Below are 15,084 nucleotides of genomic sequence, written 5' to 3' on the forward strand. Positions count from 1 at the left end.
CGCCTCGCCGCCGCCGTGCGCGCCCACGCCGCCGCCGGAGACCTCGCCCGCGCCTTCGCCGCCGTCAAGCACGCCCGCCCCGACGACGTCGGCCCACCCGCTCTCCTCGAACTGCTCGCAGCCGTCACCAACGCCGGCCAGGTCAAGCGCGCGGCATACGTCCTGCACGTCCTGTTTCCGCGCTATTCTGTCCCGCCCGCCCGAGACGCTTTCGTCATGTATGTCGACGCGTGTGGAAAGGTCGGCAATTGGACAAAGGCCGTGGACGCCCTCGCCGTCCACGCGTTTGACCGCCTGCGCAACGACGGGAAGACTGTCGTGTATGAGCGGGTCGTCGACGCGTGCGTTAGGTGCGGCGAGTTGGAGACGGCGGAGAGCCTGGTCGCTAGGATGAGGAAGGAGGCTGTGCCGCGGTCAGAGCAGATCTATGTTAGCTTGGTGAATGGCGCCGCGAAGGCCTCTCCGGTGGACCGTAGTCTGCGCATTCTCGACGCCATGAGGCGGGACGGCTTTGTGCCGCATAATATCCGCATGTACAACGCCCTCATACACGGTTGCTCGCATGGAGGGAGGCTACGCGATGCGATGCGCTTGTATGACACTATCGAGAGGGAGGGCATGCGCCCGAACTTGGACACGTTTAACGCACTCCTGGCGTGCTGCGCCCGCGCCTCAGACCCGGTGCAAGCCTTCGAGATGCTGAGGAGGATGCGCGAGGAAGCGGCGATCACACCGAACGCGAAGACGTATAACTGGGTCGTTGTCGCGTGTGCGAGGGTTGGCGATGTCACGAGCGCGTTCAGGGTCGCGCGCTTGATGCGTGATGACGGTATTCGCTTGAACGTTGTTACTAACAACAACCTCATCGAGGCCTGCTGCAATGCCGGAAGACTGGAGCGCGCCTTCGTGCTGGTCAGGACCATGATCCAGGAGGAGAGGGTCCGCCCAAACTCGCATACGTACAACACCTTGATCCGAGGCTGTGGCAGGTGGGGGCAGCTGGACGCCGCCTTGCGCATGCTCAACTCCATGCGCTCGGCGGGCGTCTGTCCGACCGTCATCACCTACTCCGTTGCGGTCGACGCCTGCGCCAAGGCGGGGGGCGCCGTCGCTCTGCAGCGCGCTTTCGAACTCGTCGACGAGATGCAGGAGAACGGGCTGGAACCCAACGTCGTCACGTACAACTCCCTCATCCATGCCTGCGCCAAGGCGAAGGACGCGGACAAGGCCTTCGCCGTCTTGGCACGCATGCGCGAAGAGCAGGTGAGACCGGACACCGTCACGCTGTGCTCGCTTGTTGACGCCTGCGGTCGCGCCGGACAGGTCGCGCGCGCTTTTCGAGTCATAGAGCAGCTGCCGGGGGAGTGCCCTTCCGTGCACAGGCCGACTGTTCCTGTGTACAACGCCCTCATCAATGGCTGCGTACGGGCTGGCGACATCGACGGCATGGACATGGCATTGCGGAACATGACGCGGTATCAACTTCGCCCCAACGTCGTGACCTTCTCTACTGTCATCTCGGCGTATGCTGCTTCTGGGGACCTGGACAAGACGGGCGCCGTTTTGCGGGACATGAAGAGCGCGGGATACCATCCTAATCAGCTCACGTTTACTTCGATCATCGCAGCTTACGGGCATCAAGGTAGGATCACATCCGCGATGGAGATGTTCGAGGAGGCCAAACGGTCATGTGGAGAGCCTGATGAGGAGTTGTACACCTCTGCGATCGTAGCAGCGATTGTGGGAGGTTGTGTCAACCTCGCGTTGAAGTTGGAAAAGGAAATGAAACGCGCTGGTTACGTGCTCCCGTCCGTGCTCAACGGGATGATGCGACGTGTGGGTGATGTCGAGCGCAGTGGAACGGAACTGCGAAATATACTCAGGGCGATGGAGGCCTTGAAGATATGTCCCCAGCGAGCAGCTTTAGAGTCATTGATAGCTGCATACGCCAAAGACGGTGACGTGGCAGCTGCATTTGAGGTCCTGCCAGATATGGAACGCCATGGCTGTCCCCCCAACCTGCAGACGTACAAAAAGCTTATCCAAGCTTGCGCCGATAGCGGCAGCGCAGCTGATGTTGAGAGAGCGCGATCGCTTTTCATGAACCTACGGTCCCGCATTCCAGACGACGACTATCGACTGCATTCCTACAGCTGGGTAGAGCTCTATGAGGCCATGGTGAGAGCGGCGGGCGGCGACGACGAGTTGCAAACTTCGCTGCTTCAGCGAATGGCGAGCGACTGCGGACCGGCCAAGGCGCAAGACCTTGCCAGTCGCCTTGTCTCAACTGGAAAACGGGCTAGCGAGGAACTGATGCAACCCTCATGATATCAGGTGTTTATTGCAGGTCAACGGTTGGGAGAGGTGAGTCGGATGGTACGTAGTCGGATGGTACATATAGAATAGCGTTGGCGTTGCTTAAGAATGGTGGATGCCAACCGTATTTAAGAGAAAAAAAAAAGAGAAAAGTGCGGTTCATTTACAGTCGTCCAGTGCAAACACTCATGCGTTGGTCTGAGAGTTCCATCGAAAAGCGGATCTCTGCGAAAGTCACTTGCGCCCGTCGGAGTCATGCAGTAACCCGTAAACTTCCCCCGTCTTCTATTCTTCTACAAACTGTTCTTTCTGTCCGTCGAGAATGAGCTGTGCTAAAAAAAAAAACCTTCCCATGTGCCCACACTTTTCCCCTTCCAATTCAGGCACGCAATTGAAACGATGTACAAGCGAAGAGGGTATGGATCGCTGCACCGTGACAAGAAGCCCTTGAGAGCACACTCCACCTAGGTCCGCGTTAGAAACCGTAGTCGGGAGGAGCCACTGGATTAATGGACGGCATGAGTGATGGGTAGTTCAGGTTGTCTGTACTATATACATTGACCATTGCATCGAGGTCATCGCACGGGAGCTGATGGTCAATATCTTCCGATGCACTTGTGGAGTTGCCGAATGCTGCCGCGTCGGATGCTGCCGCGTCGGATGAAGCGTGATTTACGACGCTGAGGTCCTCGTTATGGCCGGGTATAGGTAGGATGCCGACATCTTCATATCCGGGAAGTATGACTCCAAATTCAGGAAGTGGCGGCTCGTCAATCCCAAAATCATTGCTCCCAAGCCCAAACAGAAAGGGAGGTAGAGGGCCGCAATTAGGAGACACGGAAGGCTCGCTTTTGTGACGCTTGTGAAGAGAACGATGTGTGGGGCTGTCGGCATCGTTTAATCGACGTCTCCGAGAGAAACTCGGGCTCTCTGTGGTACTCTTGAGCTGATCAGGACAGCCGAATAATACTGTTGTCGGGGACTCCGATTCAATATCGTAATCAGTTTCTTGATCGTACTGAACCAAGTCATCTCCATCTGCAGTCGTCGAATGTGGCTTTTCATCGGCGCCGAAGCTCCCGTTTTCGGGCAGCGCATCAATGTTCCGAGGGGACACGGCACGCCCCCCAGAGGAAAAAACTGAAGACAGTTCCTGGAGTTCAATGTCTGTTCGCTCTACGTACAATTCTGATTGCGGGTGAGATTGCTTGTGAGTCCTTTTCGAAAGCAAACGGTTGCGACTAAGCTCGTCCATGGCATCGTGCTTGTCTTTCGAATCTTGAATGAACATGCCTCCCGTGACGGCCGACGATAAACTCGCAAAACTGCCTCTCTTTGTCTCGTGGTCCGCAATAGCCCCCACATATCTTTTTGACGTGCCTCTCAAGGTAATATTTCGAGATAAGTAGTCCTTCCCATGTCTCGATGCTTTTGACGAGGACACGTTATGGGTATCATACATCACATCCTTCCAGGGGTTTGATGTCGGGGAGTGGGTGTCTTTCACTGAATTCGACGTGTGTTCTGCTGCTTTTGTGACATCCGAATGTGATGTCGCGGATGTACGCTCGGAAAGTGTAGTTTTCCGGTTTGTCGGCACGTGCATAAGACCTCTCCCATCTGGACGAATCTTCCTTTTGATTGTTGAGTTCCAGTGATTCTTGATAGCATTGTCAGTTCGACCTGGCAAGTGCCTCGCAATCTCCGACCATCGATTGCCATGCGTTCTGTGCAAGTCAACCAGCGTCTCGTCTTCGGCAACGCTCCACGCCCCCTTCTTGATATCCGGATTGAGATGATTCAACCATCTTTCTCGACATTGCTTCCCTGAGCGACTTGTCATGCGAGTCGCTAAGCTCGTCCAGTTGCGAGGTCCGTGGGCATTGACGAGGCTGATGAGCATGGCGTCCTCATCTTTCGTCCACGGTCCTCTTGCAAAGCTATCATTGTCGGATGAACGACCCATATCCCGTCGGGTGATACAGGTCTATGAACTGACGGGACATGCAAAGTACTCCTCCTGACACTCGCAGCGTTGAAGCGGAGTGGATACCCAGACCAGAGTCCAAGAATCACGGTCGCAACAGAGGGAGGAGAGAGGGACGACAGAGAGAAAGCGGAGAGCGTGTAGTTCCGAAAACCTCCCTCCACTTTGGGTCGCACTATCTACATGAAGCACAAGGTGAAACATGAAATGCCGGTTAGTTATGACGTTGTACATCAAACTATGAGGTTGTGATAGACCTCTCCGGGATGGGGCGAATGTGTAAACTATTGGAGGGTTTGGACGGGACCTGTCGAGAGGCCCATGACATTAGAGTGGTGGGCCTTAAACTATAGGGCGTGTGCCAGACATCGGTGGAAACGAGTGAGAAAAAAAGCAGTGGTGGGGTGATGCGGGCAATGCAGGATAAGAATTGCGATAGGCGGAGCTGCCCAGCTATGATACAGTAGATGGGCAAGGGGTGCAGGCGGGGGAGGAGATGGCAGTCACCCGAGTTTGACAGTGAGCCAATACGAGTGCGTAGAGGGCCCAAATGAACACAACTTACAGCTTATAGACAGGGCATATCACTGAGTAGTTATAACGCCATTCCGAGGGCTCCAGCATGTGTCGAAAGGAGTTTTCTTGTAAGGAAATAGGAGTGGCCCGCAAGGAATGGCAGCAGCGTATCGAAGAAAATAGAAATTCAATATGTTATAATTTGAACGACTTGAGTTGACCAAAAGCAGGGTGCTTGTTTTTCGGGACATGTCGGGACGGCCGACGGGAAAGGGCTGGGGTTGGAATGTCACCAGAGAATAAGGGAGTTTGGATGCTGGAGGATAAAGCGCAGGGGGATTGTGGAATGGCCGGGAATGCGTTGTTGGGCAGTCGGAGAGGATTTGTATATGAAGACGAGTGGAAGACGACGCAAGAAATGAATGGATGACTTCTTTACTTGGTTGTCATTGCTACTCTTGGAAAGAGTACGGAAAGAGCAGGTTAGTTGAGAGAAAATCGGTAAATGAAGCGTGCAGTTTGGGGTATGGTGCGAAAGGAGAGTGTCGGGGGTTGGTAGCCCTGGTAGGGGAAAAACATGTTGCATGATTGTATTGTACGCTGGCGGCAGGGATGGTATCAATTGGTGGAGGCGTAGCACAATTCCCAGATTCTCGAGATCTGAGGTGTGGACAGACATGCAGAGGCGACTGTGATGGGTTACCTTTGGCCCACTCGCTGCGGCCTGTGCTCGGGGCATGGCAAGCGCGGCACATCCACCCTTAAATTTCTTCAACAAAATCACACTTCTCCGGGCCATCGCAATGTCACTGGGCCCAATCAAAGTTCGAGATATTTTAGGTGCAGTACAACATGCGCCGTGTGCATCCATTGTCTCTGCTACACCTCTTGCTCTCCGCCCATCCACTCCCCTACTCCACTAAATTCATTCAACACTAAGCACACCATCCCCCGCCCGTATTGCATCCCGGTATTGCATCCCTGTCTAACGCCAGCCAAATCAATACCTGTATGCACTTCCTGCACATTCCCTTTTAACTTTTAACCTTCAATCCAAATCTTCAATACTTTGCTATTCGGCTTTCGTGCATGACCTTGCATATTCACCCTGGCCCGTTAGCAAACCTGATGCTGACCAATATTCTCTACACAACACAATGTCCCAGTCTCGCTGCAGTCTCGCTGTTTGCCCCGAGCATCTGCACCCGCGTCATAGAATCTATCCTATCAACAACCCACTGCCACGTCGGGTAGACCCCCCGGCCTAGCCCCCTTCATCAACGCATCTCCTGAACGCGTGTACATTAATAGTACCTTTCATATTTGTCTGCGAAAGCATCTCTCCATCATGCGACATCTAACCGGCATACAGTGGCTTGCAGACTATTCCGTCTACACATTTGTTCAATCCCAGTAGACACGTGCTGGCCTACATTTTCCACGTCGTCGCACCTGCATAGTGACAAAGACAGATACACCGCCCACCCCGCAATACTGTCCCGACTGCGCAGCAAAAGCATCTGTGCATTCAGCAGGGATTCCCGCTATAAACAACAGCATTCCAATTCTCGCCCCCCAGTGCTTGTTTCTCGCAGAAAGGCAACACTGCTATGAGGAAGCAAAGGAGTAATGGGTCTTCGTGGCAATCATTACTCGTTTGCTTTCTGGTTTGAAACATTCGTCAAGGTGCACATATGCGCCAGATCGCTAGCCTTTTATTTTCCATAATCCCATTGATCGAACGCTCCATAATTTTTGAAAACAACTCGGGTGCGCTGGCAACTTGCTGCACCCCATGCGCCAAAAGTGAGTGGGATGCCACAGCGGTCTATGCCGCAGCGCCCTCGCTTCCCATTGTATAATCAGGGCGTCTTCTACCTGGCTTAGTCTCTATTTTTGTGGGAAGCTAGGAAAACACCAACTGTTCATGACTTTCCTCATCCAGAATATCACATTATAAACACCAACCGCGACAGAACTATCTACCCATGATTCCCTAAGAACTGGAACTGGGACTCGAGGTGTTAATATAAAGGCCGCTGGAGCTCCCGTGCTACAGACAGCGATGCGAGGAGACATGGGTAGAACAGCGACTTTTCCGTCCTAAAGACCTGGTCTTGTCCCATCGTCCCGCAAGCGCGGTTTGTGTTCGGAATATTTCCGACCGGAAAGCGGTAAGGGCTGTTAGCGCACGTAGATTAGTGACTATTTCTTCTATTTCAAAAATTCAATACGTCACCCATTTTGTGTGGATAGAGAGCGGTCCCTGGCTTCCACTTGCAAACCTGTGAGTATAGATTGCGATCTCTGAAAAGAATCAAGGTAATGACCAAAGCGACTCATCTTGTCAAGCCTGCACCACAGCTTGTGGTAATCTTCTTCACATGATGGAAACTTCCCAATAGATCAGCGGCATGCTGCACGGCATCAGTGTAAGAATTTGCTTCATGGGTGGACGCAGACCCGCCAGCCCACTCTTTTTCCCAGGAAAAACAGCGTATAAGTCGTTCTTGTGCGCAAGAATAGTGCCCTTTCCACCCATGCAAGCGTTTACACCGCATGCCGCTCAGTTGGGCTTCATTACTGGCTCCCACACAAGAAAGTCCAGTGCTCCACTCTTCGACGCGGGAAAGAAACATGTGGGCCGAAAAAGTTTCAGTACGCGCTGCAGTATAACTTCGCAGAAATGAAGCCTGATCCATACAACGAAATAACATATGGAATCAATTCCGTGGAAGCGATTAATAGTTGGCACGCGGACACGTGCTTCGCAGTTAGCATATGAGGGCGGCAGCTATAGCAAAGTGACACCAGCCTTTGTGAGAGCATCTCGCGACCACTTGGGATATGCCTTATCAGGATACAAATCGAGCATAAAGTTCTGCACAAACTGCTCAAACGTGCCGTCTATTATTGCTTGGCGGGCGCGCTTCATAAGGGTTGTCAAGTAAGCAATGTTATGCAACGTCAACAGTTGGGCGCCAACCGAGGCGTCCACAGGGGCGAGAAAGTGCAAATAACTCCTCGAATAGTTGCGACAAGTGTGGCACTGACAGCCGACCTGGACCGGGCGGCAATCCGTGGCCATGCTCGCGTGACGAATCTTGAGCAGTCCGGACGGGACGAGGGCGGTGCCGAAGCGAGCTGTACGGGCCGGGTAGACGCAGTCGAACATATCGGCGCCTAAGGCGACGCAGACGACGAGGTCCTCCGGGTAGCCGACGCCCATGCAGTAGCGCGGCTTGCGCGGGGGAAGGATGTCGGTGCATTGGTCGACGACCTTCCAGAAGACGTCCTTTTCCTCGCCGCCGGACAGGCCGCCGATAGCGTAGCCCGGCAAGTCGGTCTCGACGAGGCCCTTGCAGCAGAGCTCGCGGAGGCGGTGGTCCAGGCCGCCCTGGACGATGCCGAAGAGGTTCTGGTCCGTAGGGCGGGCGTGGGCGTTGATGCAGCGTCGGATCCATCGCAGGGTGCGGTGGCAGGCGTCCTCCACGCGCGGGCCGACGGTGGTGCTCGGCACGACGTCGTCCAGGGCCATGATGACGTCGGCGCCGATGTGGTTCTGGATGTGGATGCTCTTCTCCGGGGTGAGCAGCATCTCCGTGCCGTCGACCGGGCTCTGGAAGTGGACGCCCTGCTCGGTGACGGTGGAGAACTTGAGCAGCGAGACCATCTGGAAGCCGCCCGAGTCGGTCAGGATGGCGCGCGGCCAGTTCATGAAGCGGTGCACGCCGCCCATGTCGCGCACGACGTCGCCGCCGGGGCGCAGGGCGAGGTGGTACGTGTTCGCCAGGACGAGCTGGGCGTCGACGGTCGGGTGCAGCAGCTGGTCCGGGTGCAGCCCCTTGATGGCGGCTTGCGTCCCCACCGGCATGAACATCGGGGTGAGCGCGCTGTGGTGCGGGAGATGCAACGTGCTCGCGCGGGCTTTGTTCCAGGTGGCGTGGATCTCGAGGCGCAGCGCGGGGGAGGACGGGCCGCCGTAGCACGGCGGCGGTGGCTCGACGGCCATAAAGAGGAAGAGGGAGAGGGAGAGGGAGAGGAGAGGGGGCGGGCCGTGAGGCTGACTGTTCGTTTGAACGAGGTGATTAGAAGGATGTAGATCGGGGGGGGGTATCATGAGAACTCATGAGAACGGCGATGATGAATTGTACAGTACACAGTGTACTGTACAGGGGTCACCCGTTGACAACTCGACTTTACAGTACCAGCACGGTACACTGTACCGGCCTTGAACGGTACCCCATGGCGAGTCCTCCTGCCTGGTAATACAGCACGAGACTCGGAGTTACTAAAATCGTATGCGGGCCCGGCAGTCCTCGAGAGTATGTACACGGGTCCACGTGTGCACCTTGCCACGTCACCGAGAAAAATTCCCTGACTTGGCGTTGCTTACATCATCAAGTCGCGCTTACACTGAGCCGTCTTGGCTCCCGCAAGCCGAAAGAGTGGCTCACGCGACGCCTGCCTCGCCTTCCCGAACGGGCACCGCGTTTGGCATGCAAGCGCCCAATCACCGCGCTTGCGCATCGAGTCCCCTTGTTCAACAACCCGGTTGACGTCAGCAGCCAACCCACACCTCCACCCATCCCCCCCCCCCGCCACACCGCCCCCTGCTTCCGCTTCAGGCACAACTTACCGTGTCGCTCGCTGCCCCCTCCCTACTTACCGCCCGCCCCTCCGACCCCCGCCCCTCCGACCGTCGCCCCTCCGATCCGCGCCCCTCCGACCCCGACCGCGCCGCAGCCCAAGCCGAGCCCCTCGCCCCCGTCGCCCCCCCCCCCCGTCGCCCCGTCTGCGCGTGGCACCCCTCCGTCTCTCCGCTTCCCCGCCGTCCGCCGCCGCCTCCCCCGCGCGCCCCGCCCGCCCGCCGCCATGTCGGACATCATGCACACCTCGATATCGCAGCAGACGTTCTCGTCGGCGCCGTCGCTCGACGACGACGACAACATGTCGGTCGCGTCGGACATGTCCGCCGCGTCCAACCTCACGGTCACGCGCACCATCACCCGCCTGGAGGACTTCCCGAGGCACCGCCCGCCGCCCATCGGCACCGTGCTGGAGGAGGAGACCCCGAAGCCCGTCCAGCTGGTCGTCGAGTTCCTGGGCGGCGCCGCCGCCACCTCGGACAACACCCGCGACTACATCGACGCCCTGTACTCGGAGCCCATGGAGGTCTCGGTCGAGTGCCAGTTCCTCCCCAAGATCGACATGTTCTCCAACACAGACCCGTTCGTCGTGCTTCACATGCGCGACACCCCGCGCGACCCGTGGCGACAGCTCGGCAAGACAGAGGCCTTGACTAACTACCACTTCCCCAGGTTTGTCACCAAGTTCGCCTTCACCGCCCTGCCGGACCAGGACATGGACAAGGAGCTGCTGGTCAAGGTTTATGGCAAGGGCAGCATGAAGAAGAGCATCCCGCTCGGCCATGCCATGTGCTCCATCTGGGATGTCGTTTGCGCCCCGGGACAGTGCAAGGTCATGAAGATGGATTCCATCAATCAGAAGAAAGAGACCTGGGTCATTCTCTCGGGCGACACAAAACGCACACAGGGCGCCGACCGCGTCGTTAATATTAATGTCAAGTTTGATAAGTCGGTCAAGCCGAAGGCGAAGACCTTCTTTTTGCTCAACCGCTCACTGAAGAAGGCCCGGTGGACCCCGGTGTACAGGTCGGAGAGCCACGGCAGTCCCAACCGCGAGTTTAAGACCGCTACCACCTCGTTTGCCGATTTGTTCAGAGGGGAGGAGAGCAAACCCATGCGCCTCGAGTTTTATCAAAAGCGCTCAGCGATTGATCCTAAGCTTATTGGATTTGTGCAGGTTTCCATTAAACAACTGCACGCGATGGAAGAGGGCAAGGTGTTGCAATGGTGGTCGGGGCAAGGGGGGAGCGCCCCGGGCCTCGTCGTGCTTGCGAAGAAGGAAATTACGGAAGAGTCGATTGACCTATGGTTTGCCGTCACGAATGAATAGAGTTTACGCTGCCTCCGGAGGTTGCATGACGGGAGGCCAGCGTGCCTGTCGATGACGTTTTGAATATGGCTGAGTAGCTTGGTAGTGCAGGTGGTGTCGGTGGTGTATATGGGCGAGCTTATTTGCTTGGTTTTGTGTTGTGTTTTTGTCGTTAAGAATTGCTGACCAGTGTGAGCGGTGACTAGCTGTTGCTGGCGTGCCACTTTTGTTCCTGGTTTGCTTTTGTTTTCACGTAAATGTTTAAGGATAGGTTAGCTATTGCACATAATGTGCATAGCCTGAGCGAGTTTGGTTGCGGGCGGAGTACACGGAGGGGTAGGGAGCGGGTTTATTGTTTATAACGCTTGAAGTCGGGGCTAATCAGAGGATGACGTAAGGCGTTCGGGTAGAGAAAGGCGTTCTTTTTTTGCGGGGAGGGCTTGCGGGGAGGGCATGGTCGTTCCAACCGTGGGAAGCACAGCGCTGCCTAGCACACGAGAACTCGCAGCGGAGGTCGCGGAGGTGCCACGGGTTGTTGTCGTGCCTCGGCTAGATTTCCACGTCGGTGGGGTTTCTATGCATGACGAAGCAGTTCTGCAAAGAATGCGTTTTTAGCACGACTACTGGATTGACTTGGCGATCGGCGACTCGGTATGACACGCGAGCGCCAGCAATTAGTGGCTCACGTCTCCGCTCATTCCAGAGCCGTGTTGCTCATACTCATTCATTCCTTTCCCCTCCTTTCCCCTCCTCCACTCACATCTCAGCCCTCAATTCGATCCATCAAGGAAGGCAGCAACCCCAAAACCTCAGTTCATCCGCCCTATCCCTCACCAACAAAAACATCATCGAAACATCACCGCGCCCCTCCCACCCTCCGTCTTCCCGCTCCCCGACATTGAACTTCAATCCCCTCCTCTCCCACACATCCCCACAACCACAATGCAAGCCCTCATGAAGGAACAGGAAGACGGCGGCCTCAAGCCGCCCACGGGCCTAGAGGGCCTCGACTCAGTGACGCTCACGCGCTTTGTGCTGCACGGACAGCGCAAGCACCACGACGCCTCGGGCGATCTCACCCTCCTTCTCGCCGCGGTCCAGCTGGCCTGCAAAGTCACGGAAACCTGCGTCCGCCGCGCCGGTATCGCAAAGCTCTACGGCCTAGCCGGCTCGGGCAACGTCCAAGGCGAGGACCAGAAGAAGCTTGACATCATCGCCAACGACACCTTCAAAGTCAACATCGAGAGCTCCGAACGCTGCGGCGTCATGGTCTCGGAGGAGGACGAGCTCGCCATCGTGTGTACGAAGAGCTCCATCGACGGCACGACAGGCAAGTACGCCATCGCCTTCGATCCGCTCGATGGCTCGTCCAACATTGACGCCAATGTGTCTATCGGCACCATTTTTTCCATCTTCAAGATCGATGACCCGGATTCCATCACCGACGCCAAGTCGGCCGCCGCCGCCATTTCGCAGCCGGGCCGCCAGATGGTCGCCGCCGGGTACGCCATGTACGGGTCCGCCACCAATTTGGTCATCTCCGTCGGCACCGGCGTGTACGGCTTCACGCTGGACCCGTCACTCGGCGAGTTCGTGCTGACTCATCCCGACATCAAGATCCCGTCGCGCGGCAAGATCTACTCGGTGAATGAGGGAAACGCAAAAAACTGGGATAAGGCGACGACAGAGTACATCCAGTCGCTCAAATACCCGGAGGAGGGCAAGTCAAGCTACTCGTTGCGTTACATTGGCTCTATGGTTGCTGACGTACATCGCACATTATTTTACGGAGGCGTGTTTATTTACCCAGCGGATAAGAAGTCGCCCAACGGCAAGTTGCGCCTGTTGTATGAGGCAGCGCCCATGGCGTTCTTGATGGAGCAAGCAGGAGGAAAGGCGACCACTGGCAAGACGGAAATTCTCGACATTGTACCGGAGGATATTCACCAGCGCGTGCCGGTGTACATGGGGTCGTCGGAAGATATTGCAGACTTTGAAGCTCTTGCGTCCAAGTACGCTTAAAGAGGTCTAGTGATCACGTTTGATGATCCTGGGTAAGGCTTTCACAGACAACGGTAACAAGTGCGAGATTGCGTTATGCGACGTTGAGGTTGTGCGGTGACGCCTGTCTGAGCAGTAGGCGTTGCGAGAGCGTATGTGCTCGACAATATCAGTTTGTTTGATCCAGTTGTCTGTCGTTAACAGAAAACACCTTGTAAAAGCACTTACTTGCGAAGCTGGAGCAATAAGGATGAGTCACCTCTTGTCTGACGAGTGGGCTCGTTGTTTGTTGTGTCGATAATAAGCCACGTCATTCGTGTCCGAGTCGCTCGCCATCGCGGTGTCGAGGATGAGCGGTGACGCCCATTTATTCCCCGACTGGTGGATGCAGGATTTCCTCGAAAGTTATGTACGAACAGCAGTGACCTGTGACGAAGTAAGTCTCGTGCCCCCGGTCGTCCCGCGGCGGCGGGGCGGCCGACGGCGCGCTTTTATTCGGTCCTGGCTCTGCTACCTACCTCAAATGGTGTGGTCTAGTCTGTGGCTGGCTTGTGGGTCATCACAGAAAGAATGCCATTCCCTGAGAAACAACCCTACTCACTTGCTCCACGCGTCGACGATCTTCATTTTGTGGGTCATCACAGTCCCCCTGACGCGCGGTTTGCGGGCCTATGACGGTGGTGGTTGGACGCGGAGGTTGGCACGGTGTTCGTTGAATGGCATTGGCTTCAGCGGTTTGGTCATGATGTCGGCGTACATGCGCCGGCTTGTTACGTGCTTGAGGGCAAGGAAATCTGTGGGATTTTTATCTTGAGCCTGGGCAATCGAATCGAAACATCGAATCGTTCGCTGCCCTGTTGAATCGATGCCCTACTAATGGGAGATACTGAAGGCCAACATTCCTCTCCCACCCCCCCCACCTCCCCTTCCCGACTGCGACTGGTGAGATCCCATCCAGGTCATCATCACTCAAACATGAACAGCGAGAAGAAATACGACCCGCCCGAGGCCGTTGTCCCGCCGGCCCTGAGCCAGCTTATGGATCGCGTGGCGCGCTCTCGCGTCTACGTGCGCGGCGAGGTCGGGATGAGCGACGAGGAGCGCAAGATCTTCGACTACGGCGTGACGGAGCGCAAGCGCGTCCTAGAGCACACCCTCTTCCTAGTTTTCGGGCAATGGGCGCTGTACCGGCAGCTGATCTCGCGTATCAAATGGCGCGGCGCGCGCATCGGGTACGGCGTGGCCGCCTTCACGTCGACGACCTACTTTGTCGCCGCGCGCGCGCGCCGCGTGTCGCACGAGATGTTCGCCACCATCGCCACGACGGCCACGTCGTCCGCGCTGGGGAATGAGGCCCGCGTCGTGCTCGCGGAGCTGGAGGGGCCCGATGGGCCGTACTTCAGACAGGTGTGTCGGGAAAAGGGCTTTTCAGAGGACTTGACGTCCGTCATGGCCGCGAAGGATGCGGAGGAGGGTATGGATCCGGCGTCGGATCACCTGCATCCACAGCTGAGGCTCAGGCCGAGGCTGCCGACGAGGCCGATAGGGGCCGGTCAACCGCCGCTAGCGAGGGACCCGAGAAGGGACCCCAGGAGGGAGGTTGACTTTAGACCGCAACGTGTGCAGAGAGCTCGTGGCTGGGGTGCAGGAGAAGAGGACGCAGAGGCGCCGAGAGGGGGTGTGGACCGAGGTAGGGTGATTAGGAGGGATATGAGAAGGGGCCGGGAGCAGGAGGATGTGGGAAGGATTGGGGGGCGCCCGTACGATTTTAGCAACTCCGAGTCTGGTAGTGGGATGACGAGGAACGAGAAGCAGCCGGAGGACTCTTATGCGGATGAGACGTGGGAAAGGCCATTTGACTTTAAGAAAGCAGCGGGTGCGGATGGGGATGAGTGGGGCGTGCGCACGGCGACGGAATCAGACAACGCGCCGGACGATCCGTTCGCGCAGGAAACGCACGAGGCGGAGATGACGCCGAGCCAGAGACGCGCAGAGGAGAGAAGACGGAAGCGTATGTTCGCGAGGACCAAGTCTGGCACGACGGAGAGATGAGCTCCTCCGTTGAAGGCTTAGCCCGGGCCCGCGGTGAATAGTCGCTGACGGACTTTGCCTTGCCCACGTCGGCACAGCAATTTATTTGCGAAGGGGGGCGTTAACGATCGGTAATTGTGGATGAAATTTTGTCCAGTCATTCACTTGTGCTCTTCTGTGGGATGCAGTTTTTTCAAGGGTTTCAGCGCCCCCATGCAAACCCTCTACCTCTCTGATCGACAAACTGCTGCCCTTGCAATGTCCTAAACCATCGT

The 15,084-nt window shown here is 56.6% G+C and overlaps 6 protein-coding genes; 3 read left to right on the forward strand and 3 right to left on the reverse strand.

Moving 5' to 3' along the window:
- Positions 1 to 216: 216 nt before the first annotated feature.
- On the forward strand, positions 217 to 2,328 carry CHC_T00007940001 (hypothetical protein). The gene has a single exon (XM_005712253.1). The coding sequence runs from the start codon at positions 217 to 219 to the stop codon at positions 2,326 to 2,328; it is 2,112 nt and encodes a 703-aa protein (XP_005712310.1).
- A 131-nt stretch (positions 2,329 to 2,459) lies between these two features.
- CHC_T00007941001 (hypothetical protein) lies at positions 2,460 to 4,282 on the reverse strand. XM_005712254.1 is given in 2 exon segments: positions 2,460 to 2,791; positions 2,792 to 4,282. The coding sequence occupies 1 exon segment, from the start codon at positions 4,280 to 4,282 to the stop codon at positions 2,792 to 2,794; it is 1,491 nt and encodes a 496-aa protein (XP_005712311.1). The 3' UTR covers positions 2,460 to 2,791.
- Positions 4,283 to 4,303: 21 nt separating this feature from the next.
- CHC_T00007942001 (hypothetical protein) lies at positions 4,304 to 4,537 on the reverse strand. Its single transcript, XM_005712255.1, has one exon. It carries the CDS (start codon positions 4,535 to 4,537, stop codon positions 4,304 to 4,306), a length of 234 nt encoding a protein of 77 aa, XP_005712312.1.
- Positions 4,538 to 6,519: 1,982 nt separating this feature from the next.
- Positions 6,520 to 8,939, reverse strand: CHC_T00008745001 (Queuine tRNA-ribosyltransferase). XM_005712256.1 is given in 3 exon segments: positions 6,520 to 7,613; positions 7,614 to 8,831; positions 8,832 to 8,939. 1 exon segment carries the CDS (start codon positions 8,829 to 8,831, stop codon positions 7,614 to 7,616), a length of 1,218 nt encoding a protein of 405 aa, XP_005712313.1. The 5' UTR covers positions 8,832 to 8,939; the 3' UTR covers positions 6,520 to 7,613.
- Positions 8,940 to 9,694: 755 nt separating this feature from the next.
- On the forward strand, positions 9,695 to 11,054 carry CHC_T00007943001 (hypothetical protein). XM_005712257.1 is given in 2 exon segments: positions 9,695 to 10,798; positions 10,799 to 11,054. The coding sequence occupies 1 exon segment, from the start codon at positions 9,695 to 9,697 to the stop codon at positions 10,796 to 10,798; it is 1,104 nt and encodes a 367-aa protein (XP_005712314.1). The 3' UTR covers positions 10,799 to 11,054.
- A 665-nt stretch (positions 11,055 to 11,719) lies between these two features.
- On the forward strand, positions 11,720 to 13,013 carry CHC_T00008537001 (fructose-1,6-bisphosphatase). XM_005712258.1 is given in 2 exon segments: positions 11,720 to 12,799; positions 12,800 to 13,013. The coding sequence occupies 1 exon segment, from the start codon at positions 11,720 to 11,722 to the stop codon at positions 12,797 to 12,799; it is 1,080 nt and encodes a 359-aa protein (XP_005712315.1). The 3' UTR covers positions 12,800 to 13,013.
- The last annotated feature ends 2,071 nt before the right edge of the window (positions 13,014 to 15,084 follow it).

Source organism: Chondrus crispus, genomic scaffold (genome assembly GCF_000350225.1).
Source record: "Chondrus crispus Stackhouse genomic scaffold, scaffold_9, whole genome shotgun sequence".
Lineage (NCBI taxonomy): Eukaryota > Rhodophyta > Florideophyceae > Gigartinales > Gigartinaceae > Chondrus > Chondrus crispus.

Excerpts from the sequence above, each read along its gene's own strand:
- CHC_T00007941001 (XM_005712254.1), bottom strand. The coding sequence starts at position 4,282 with ATGGGTCGTTCATCCGACAATGATAGCTTTGCAAGAGGACCGTGGACG.
- CHC_T00007942001 (XM_005712255.1), bottom strand. The coding sequence starts at position 4,537 with ATGTACAACGTCATAACTAACCGGCATTTCATGTTTCACCTTGTGCTT.
- CHC_T00007943001 (XM_005712257.1), top strand. The coding sequence starts at position 9,695 with ATGTCGGACATCATGCACACCTCGATATCGCAGCAGACGTTCTCGTCG.
- CHC_T00007940001 (XM_005712253.1), top strand. The coding sequence starts at position 217 with ATGTATGTCGACGCGTGTGGAAAGGTCGGCAATTGGACAAAGGCCGTG.
- CHC_T00008537001 (XM_005712258.1), top strand. The coding sequence starts at position 11,720 with ATGCAAGCCCTCATGAAGGAACAGGAAGACGGCGGCCTCAAGCCGCCC.
- CHC_T00008745001 (XM_005712256.1), bottom strand. The coding sequence starts at position 8,831 with ATGGCCGTCGAGCCACCGCCGCCGTGCTACGGCGGCCCGTCCTCCCCC.